This window comes from Elephantulus edwardii, unplaced genomic scaffold, assembly GCF_000299155.1.
Source record: "Elephantulus edwardii isolate Elephantulus edwardi_28Jun2011 unplaced genomic scaffold, EleEdw1.0 scaffold00310, whole genome shotgun sequence".
NCBI lineage: Eukaryota > Metazoa > Chordata > Mammalia > Macroscelidea > Macroscelididae > Elephantulus > Elephantulus edwardii.
The window spans coordinates 2,036,723-2,045,645 of NW_006400060.1; the positions used below are offsets into that span (position 1 = coordinate 2,036,723).

General features: G+C 39.2%; 2 protein-coding genes across 2 annotated transcripts in view; one reads left to right on the top strand and one right to left on the bottom strand.

Annotated features, from left to right (window-relative positions):
• RPL36A (ribosomal protein L36a) overlaps positions 1 to 308 on the top strand; it is a 5,609-nt gene extending 5,301 nt beyond the window's left edge. Inside the window, 2 exon segments of the mRNA XM_006903620.1 lie at positions 3 to 125; positions 257 to 308. Coding sequence (XP_006903682.1) covers positions 3 to 125; positions 257 to 277 — 144 coding nt within the window. The 3' untranslated portion in view covers positions 278 to 308.
• A 1,041-nt stretch (positions 309 to 1,349) lies between these two features.
• Positions 1,350 to 8,923, bottom strand: part of GLA (galactosidase, alpha) — a 23,001-nt gene continuing 15,427 nt past the window's right edge. Inside the window, exons 3-7 of the mRNA XM_006901156.1 lie at positions 6,010 to 6,187; positions 5,210 to 5,301; positions 2,569 to 2,730; positions 2,284 to 2,481; positions 1,350 to 1,616 (exon numbers count right to left, since the gene is read on the bottom strand). Of these exons, the coding sequence (XP_006901218.1) occupies positions 1,350 to 1,616; positions 2,284 to 2,481; positions 2,569 to 2,730; positions 5,210 to 5,301; positions 6,010 to 6,187 (897 nt within the window). The remainder of the gene's footprint in view (positions 1,617 to 2,283; positions 2,482 to 2,568; positions 2,731 to 5,209; positions 5,302 to 6,009; positions 6,188 to 8,923) is intronic.

The following is an 8,923-nucleotide window of genomic DNA, read 5'->3' on the forward strand; positions in this document are numbered from 1 at the left end:
AGGCTAAAACTACAAAGAAGATTGTGTTAAGACTCGAATGTGTTGAGCCAAACTGCAGATCTAAAAGAATGTTGGCTATCAAAAGATGTAAGCACTTTGAACTGGGAGGAGATAAAAAACGAAAGGTATATACAAGCTTTTTGGTACTAGTTTTGGCTTAGACTGAGACTTGACGCAAATGGTTTTGTTTTTTTTTTAAATATGGCCATGGTTCTTTATGAAAGCAAAATTCACCTTTTCTTTTGTTTTATTACAGGGTCAAGTGATCCAGTTCTAAGCTTCATCTTACTTTATCCAGACACAATAAACTGAGATTTTCCTGTTTACTTCATTTGGGAGGGAAATAAAATGTCCCTTTTAATCATTGAGACTTGTAGCTATTACATGGCCAGTTTGGTTATGAGAGATGAGAGGCATAGATTTGACATTAAGTCTATAGTGAATGTAAGTGGAACATCTATCATCACAATTTCCCAACCATAGTATTCAATGACAAATTATTTCACCATAAACTATTTTCTTTCATAAGGGATAATATTAATGGGGGTGTAACTGTTAATTATAACATGGTCATGTAAGTGATTCATTATTTAGTTCAGGTTGCCATTCTGTGCTTATATGGGAGAAGGGTGATTTTAAAAGGTGTTAATGGAACATGTTTGAGGACCCTGGTTAACTATGGTGAAAGCCATCCTGTAAACTGTTCTTCAAAACAGGATTTGGGGATCTAGGTTGTAGAGTCCTTGAGAGGTTTTGGAAAGGAGTGGCAGGCTGTATGAACAAGCTGCTTCCAAATTTTGGTTGTGTCTGCTTTCATTTCAGAGAGGATTACTTCCTATCTCCCACTATGGGTCAGTTCCAACTGGCATGCAACATGCTTACATTGTCTTTAGTTTCAGATCAGAAGGTACCATTTATCAAGGTTATTTCTGCCCAGATAATTTGTCATTCATCTTCCCATTTGGGAAGCTCTAGTTGCTTAGTAGGTAAGGAGTATCCTCCTAAGATTTATTGCCTCTGAGTTGTTTCCAACCTGATGGTGGTCTAAAGGTGGTAACACTTACATATCTCAGTATGTAGCAGTTTGGGTTGAAATTCTGGCTCTACCTCAAGTTTGGAAGTATCAAAATAGTCCATATAGTTAACACGTTGCCGCACACTTTTTAAAAATTGACCATGTTTAGAAACACGTTTGCTGTCACTTGTGGCAACGTGTTAACAAACCAAACCTACACATCATAAAGACCAAACCGACAACCTTAAACAGTTTTTTAAGTTGAACCTTAGATTTTATTCAAGAATGAAGAAACGACATTTTGAAGAGTTTTATTTAGCATTGCAGTTAAGCTTCAGTTTGGTGTGTTTATCTGAAGTAAAATAGTACCTGTGGGATTTACTTTAATTTTCAAGATAGAACTCCATTGAAAGAATCCAAGCTCTTTTTTCACAGGGAGGAGCTGTGTGATGAAGCAGGCAGGATTACAGGCCACTGCTTTACCCAGAGTAAAAAGGGAAATCATATGAAAACGAGGACCACCTATCTCTTGCACATTTCTTACAGCCACAGCCCACGATAAGCTTGAGAGAGGTCGTTCCCATACCTCAAAGTTGTCTTCCTGAAAATGAAAAATGCAAGTGTTTGATAACTACTATTACCAGGCTGCCTGCCTCATTATTTCTAGTGCATTCGGTCATGTGTTTATAGAGAAAAAATTACCCTATAGTGTATTTTTAAAATTTTTATTTTTGTGTGAGTGTACCGTCAAATCAGATCTGACTGGTACAGGAGGAGATTGCCCCTCCTTCCCCGGCAGAGCATCTTGTGGATTTGAACCGTGCCTATAGTGTATTTTGACATTGGAAGTTCTTGTCCATAAGGGGTTACACACCTAAAAAGCCATTTCTCTGGCAATTTTAATCCACCAGCAGCTCTGTGGGATGAAGATGGAGCATCTCCTATGTGATTTACAGCTTCAGAAGTCCAACCCGAGTTGGTTCTGACTCAGTGTGGTGCAAAGAGCACCCAATCACTAGCAAAAGGTTCAAACCCAGGCAGAAGCACCTTGAAAAATCGACTGGGCTAAAATCAAGGGGGAAATGCAAATACTTGGCAAAAGTATTTCCCCATATAACTAGAATCAGGCTCTAGACAAAAACCTTGGTAGTAAGATATAAAGGAATTAAAATATATTTAGATGAGTTGTATGTTCAATAAACTAGAGAAATCAGAAGAAAGGTTCATCTAGTCAATTACTATTTCTCCCATAGAGCATTGATAAATACCTTTCTAAGCAAGTAGCCCTGTTTGCCCAAGGGGTCCTGGTTGATGGCAATTACATCTTTATTCTGAAGTAGAGCTCTGGCTTGAGGGTTGATGTGCCGGAGATCATTAGACATAAGTAAGGGCGCTGCCATGATAGCCCAGAGGGCCATCTGAGTTACTTGCTGATCCCAGCTGAGGCCAAAGTTACCAATTACTAACTGGAGGGAAAAAAATCCAAGTAAGATAAAACAGCCCCCTGCTATAAGCACACTTGCAGATTGGAACAAAGAAGACAAGGTTCTTACCATATCTGGGTCGTTCCAACCTCCTGGACCAGCAACATTAACAATTGTGCCTTGGTTAGATGATGACCAGTCCAAAATGGCCTTTATACTTTGCCAGGAATCAAGGACATCACCAAAACTTCTCCAGTGATTGCAGTACTCTTGAATTTCTGTGTAATTGGGCTATGAAAACAGGTTTTCTGTTTACTTTCTACTAACATCGTAAGATTAAAACTGCCAAGTTGAATTTATCTACTTAACAGATCTCCATCTAAATTCCCATTACACTGCTACTTCATTATAAGAAAAAGGTGATTATAATATAAAATGTTTTAAAACAGCTCACGCTGGAAACATCAAAAAGGTGTAAGGGTAATGAAGTTTTAAATTTCCTACCTGTGTATTCAAATTAAAAATACATGTGTTACTTTTCTCATCAGAAGTAAATAACTAAAGGGGGGGGGGAGCCAAAAAACCAAATCCTACAATGATCTTATTAAAAACCGCAAGATTCACTAACAGTCATCATCAAGCCAATGAAACCATCTGAATCTTGGGCATATAACTTTTGTTAATGGACCAAGTAAAATATTGTATGTAAAGTTTCATATATTGAGAAAGCAATGAGACACTTTTGCAGTTACCATATAGTAGTATAGAGCTAGAGTGATAAGTCAGTCTTTTCATAGAACTTAAAATATTCTAGAGAAACATTTTCAACAATACTTCTATATTACAATATACAACAATACATACTAAGCCTTTAAAATGGGCAATGTGGTAATGAATGGGTCGGAACCAACTCCTAGCTGATCCTTCAGTTGGGTTTCTGAGGCTGTAAATCACACAGAAGTAGACTGCTCATCTTTCTCCCCAGGAGCCACTAGTAGATTCAAACTGCCAGATACTCCCTAAGATAGTACAAATAGCAAGTTCAAATCCCTAGAGGCTTGGAGTGTTTCAGGGACCCAAAGTAAAGTGAAAGTGCTGGAAAATGAGGGGAGCATGGGCCAGATCAAATTGGACCAAGAGGGCCTTGGTATGGTATTTGATTTTCCAAATACATTGGGAAAGCAAATACTGTATAATACCACTGTTAGAAAACATGACTGATATGGGGGGGGGTGTCATGGAAACTAGGAAAAGAGGGGATAAATAATGAGTACTGCATTGGAATAGATGAAGGAAAGAACTGTTTAAAAATAATATATAATTAGGCATTATTTGACAGCACTCCAGAGTAAAAGGTGTATGGCAAAGTGAACTGGGGGAAGAAATTATGCAGTATTTTTTAAAAAGTGAACTGGGGTTGATGGGGACTAAAATATGCAACAGTGAATGAAAGAAAATCCAACTCTTCTGTAAACTTGTTAAAATCACAAAGATATTTAAAAAACCCAACAAATGCACTGGGAAGCTAGCTGTGTTTTAAGCAGGGTAATGATTTGATTCCATTTATATTTTAGTAAGATCACTCTGGTACAGTGTGAAATATAGACTTGGGAGATAGGGGCAGAGAAAAGAAGTAGATATGTTAAGGCAGAGTGAGTGAGAGATGACAGTTTCTTGTATGACAAACGTGGTAGGTGTTAAATGCTGTTGAGTCAAATATGACGACTCAGTGCAAACGCTATCAATTCATTTCATTGAGGATCTTCCTCTCCACTTGCCAAGCATGATGTCACTTTCCAAGGAATAACCTGTCCTAACAACATGTCCAAAATATGTGAGGCAAAGCTTCACCATCCTTGCCTCCAAGAAAAATTCTGGTTGCACTTTCTCAAAAACATCTGTTGTTTTGGCAGTTCATGGAATATTCAGCACTGTTCTCCAACATCACAACTCAAATGCATGGATTCTCCTATTATCCTTATTCACTATCCAGTGCTCAGATACATAGCAGGTGAATGGAAAGACTGGGGCTTGAATCAAAGGCACCTTAGTCTTTAAACTGACATCATTGCTGCAGACTGTCCCAGTGCTATATGTCTTGATCTGACTGCTGGTACCAAGGGTGTTGACTGTAGACCCAAGCAAGATTAAATCACTGACAAGACGATTAAAAGGGATTTGACTGTGTAGATCATAACAAACTATGGCTATCCTTGATATCTCAACAAAAAGAAAACAAAAATAGTCATCTATCATAGTGTTGCCTTCTTGGATAGATAGAGAAAAGAGTGAAGTGGTAGTAGTGGAGATCAAAAGAACTGATTATTAAGGATATAGTTTGGGGTACAATGGTGTAGTGGTAAAGAGCTGTACTGCCAACCCAAAGGCATGTGGTTTTAATCAACCAGTTACTCTGCAGGAGAAAGATGGGTTGTCGCCTGTGTGATCTGTTGCCTCTGAAAACCCACTGGAGGGTCAGCTTTGGGTCAATTCTGACTCAACAGTATGCAAAAACAAAAGTAATGATTATACTGCTGGTGGATAAAAGGTGAATGGTGAAATTAAGGGAAGAATCAAGGGTGAATTCCCAGGTGATGGTGGTCTGGACTATGGACTATAGTTATGATAGTGGGGATGGCAAGAATGGATTGGATTCTTGGGAGATGGCAGAATGATAAGTAACATTTTTAAGACCTGTTTGTGATAGGTGCTCAAGTTCTGAAAATGTCTATCAGAAAGGCCCTGTTGGATCCTGGACTCATTAGCTCACCTTCTGAAGGGGCCATGCATAAAGGGGCCACTCACAGGAGTACACAATGCTTCTTCCAGTCCTGTTCAGGGCCAAGGACATGTACTTATAACCTGTACAAGAAAATAATGAGTGAAAGAAGGGCATTTCCAGCTAGAGCAGTGTACTTTTAAAAAAAATGCTGTCCAGAAAGTCAAACTGGCAGCATAGGTGGGTAGTATAGATATGCTATGGTTAAATGGTGTATAATATGTTCCAGATTACTGAGATTCAAACTGTCAACCTTTTAGTTAGTAGCCAAGTGCTTAACCACTTGTGCCACCTGTAGACTCCTTAATTGACTTTTTATTGTTATGTGCTGTCATGTTTCTTGGCAATTTATGATGATCCTATGTACAACAGCTCTGAAGCCTGCCCTATCCTGAGCAGGTCTCACTAATTCCAACACACCAACTTCCACTGCCCTAGGCACTGTATCAACCCATCTCATCCGGGATCTACCTCTTCTGTAGTGTCCCTCCACCCTTCCAAGCATAATGTCCTTCTCCAAGGACCAGTCACTCCTAGCCACATGCTCAAAATATACGAGATGGAGCTTCAAAAAGTGCACAATATTAGACAGTTAGGTGTACATGGACTTTACATGAATAAATGAATGGACAAAACGGACACAAAAAAGAAAAGGTGAGAAGTGCTATCACATTGAGAGTACTTCTAGTATTCTAAGTAGGTATTTAAAATCTGAAGATTAGTTCTTGGATACTCAACTACTTCAACAAAATTCTTTTTACTCATGGCTAAATGTCTTCAATGAAACATACCATCTGCCAGATGTTTCAAACTGTCACAGTAACAACCATCAAATTTCAGCAGATCTACTTCCCAGTCAGCAAAGGTCTTAGCATCAATGTCATAGTATCCAAAACTCCCAGGGTAGCCAGCGCAGGTTTTATTTCCTACATCTGCATAGATTCCAAGCTTCAGTCCTTTGCTATGGACCTGAAATTAAAGGAAATAGAGGGTCAATCATGAAATGGTAAAGAGAACAGAGCCATGGGACACAGAAACAAGCTAGTATACTTCACTAGGGATCAGGATTTTTCTTCTCTAAAAACTCCCAAAATTATAGCGACCAATGTATGGGAGGCAACAAGTCTTACAGTTTAAACTGTATGTGAGCTACAGCACACAACTAATAAGCAACTATCACTCTGATCTTCCTTTGATAGACTCTTTTGAAGTGTGGCATCATCTGCATAAAGCAATTTAACCTTAGTCTTCTTCATTTCTTTCCATCCATAACAACACCTGATGTCGGTGAGTGGAGATTGGCAGAACAAGAGTGATAATCTAGGGGCTTGATGTTAAAATTCGCAATGCAAAGTGTAATCTAGAGTTTCCCACCACCTCTGCCATGGGTGTCAGTAGCTTTGGGTGAGGGGTGATTGGCAGTACAGTAGCCAGTCAGTGTAGCTTCAAATGACTGTCACCTCACATAGGCCTGCAGGCACCTAGAGCAAATGCCCTTTCCACCGTCAAGATGCCCAAGAGAATGGTCAGTTTGGCAAAAGGGGCAGTGGAGGAGTAGCCCAAATGATGGAAGGTCATCAGCTAAACCTCCTGCAAAGTGGAAATGAATAAAAAATGGCATCAGGAAAAGATACATCTTCAGATTTTTTAAAAAAAGTGCAAATGAAAGAGAAAAGGAGAGAGGACTGAAGTGGTTAACCGGGAAATTAAAAATATACCTGCAGAAAATGGAGAAACCAAAAATGAGGAGAGGTCAATGGCTGATGAAGCAGGAGAGAAATAAGCCATTTCTGTTTAATGTCTTATTGGTCTCTGTTCTCTCCCTTCTTATACAATCCAGAGGGATGTTTTTATAAAATTATTTTGTAAATGCAAGGTTTTTTAGTAGTTCTAGAAACATCTTTAAAGAAGAAAAAATCACTTAGTGGTTATTTTCTGGTACAACCAGAAAATAGTGGGCTGTTAAAACTGGGGAAGGCTTTGACTGTCTTGAATGTTAATGCAACCGTCCATGGGAGAGGGAGACAGTTTTATATTTCATAATATACGTAATGACAATTTGGAGTGATGGTCATGCATTTATGACTTGAACATTTTAATCAGAGTGTATTTCCTTTGTGTGTAATTGTTTCTTAAAAAAAAAATACTCTCTCATTACTTTCCCAGTCAGAATGGTGTGCATTCTGGAACATCTCAGGTGGTGGTACTCTAGATATCCTAATAACTTTGTTATGTGCTGTGCACTGTTAAAAATCTGAGTGTTAAGATGTGTGATATTAAACTGTGAGTTAGTGGGACTTAATGATGTAACTACCAAAATCCCCTTCCACTCCCACCTATGCCATTCAACACCTCCCTTAAGCCTTCTGTGCTTCTGTGATGCCTAATGTCTTGCACTGCTGCCAGTCTCTCTTGAGTTTATGAGCCTCTAAGTCCAAATTGCAGGTACTAGTTTTAGGGAAGGGTTTCTATCTTGGACAGTTCTAAGGAAATGTTCTTTTCTAGGACTAACTTCTTGTGACTTAGGGCCTCTTCTCTTCCATTTGCAGCATGCTACTGACACAGAAGGATAATTTCCCAGGAGACGGTGATAAGTCCTTTAGATCTGGTATACAAGTGTCATTTTCTTGGCCAGGTGCTGACTGCGAAGCAGACCATCAACCACCCACACGAAAGTTCAAACAAAAGCTAAAGAGGGTTAAATCAAATCCACAAGAACCAAAATTTGACCTTGAGTCTGTTGTTGTTGTTCTTATGTGCCATCGAGTTGTTTGCGACTCATAGCGACCCTATGTACAACAGCCCTAAACCCTGCTCTATCCTGTGCCAATCGCATTGCCTCTGACACATCCATCCCGATTACCCCAGTCAATGAATCAATCCACCTCACAGAGGGTCTTCCCCTCCTGTGCTGTCCCTCTATCCTCCCAAGCATGATGTCCCTCTCCAAGGACCTGTCTCTCCTTACAACATGTCCGACCTTGAGTCTAGCCTACCTGAATTTCAAAACCATCTCAGGAATAGTTTTGAGGCCTTGAACACTAGTGAGCAAAGACCAGATGAGCTGTGGGAGGATATCAAGAATGAAGAATGCCCATCAACAAATGAATGGATAGAGAAGCTGTGGTATATTCACACAATGGAATACTATGCTGCATTGAAAACCAAGGAACTCATGCAATATTATTCAAAATGGTTGACTCTGGAAAACATTATGCTGAGTGAAATATCCCAGTCACAAAAGGACAAATATTGCATGGTGCCACTGTTGTAAAAGAAGACTGACCTTGGGGTTGGGGAACCTATCTGAGTAAAATAGGTTCAATAATGTATACTGCACTGAAACAGAGGATGGAGAAAACTGTTTAAAAGATATATGTGATTAAGCATTTCTGTCATGACAGGAGTCTAGAGCGATGGCTACATGGTGGAGTGGACCTGGTGGAGGGTTTGTAAAACAATGAAAGAATTTTTCTTTTACTTTTCCAAGAGGGTAGTGTTCTGGGGAGAGGCTTGGGAGGGGAGAAATGTGCAACAATGAATGAATGGAAATCCAAAGCCTCTGTAAATTTTTACTGAAATTAATAATAAATTTAAATGTAAAAAAAATTTAAGTTAGAGTAAGGATGGCAATGGATTTATAACTGCTCATGCTAATAACACTATATCGTGGCATAAGGAAGGAATAGTGGAACTGTGTCCACA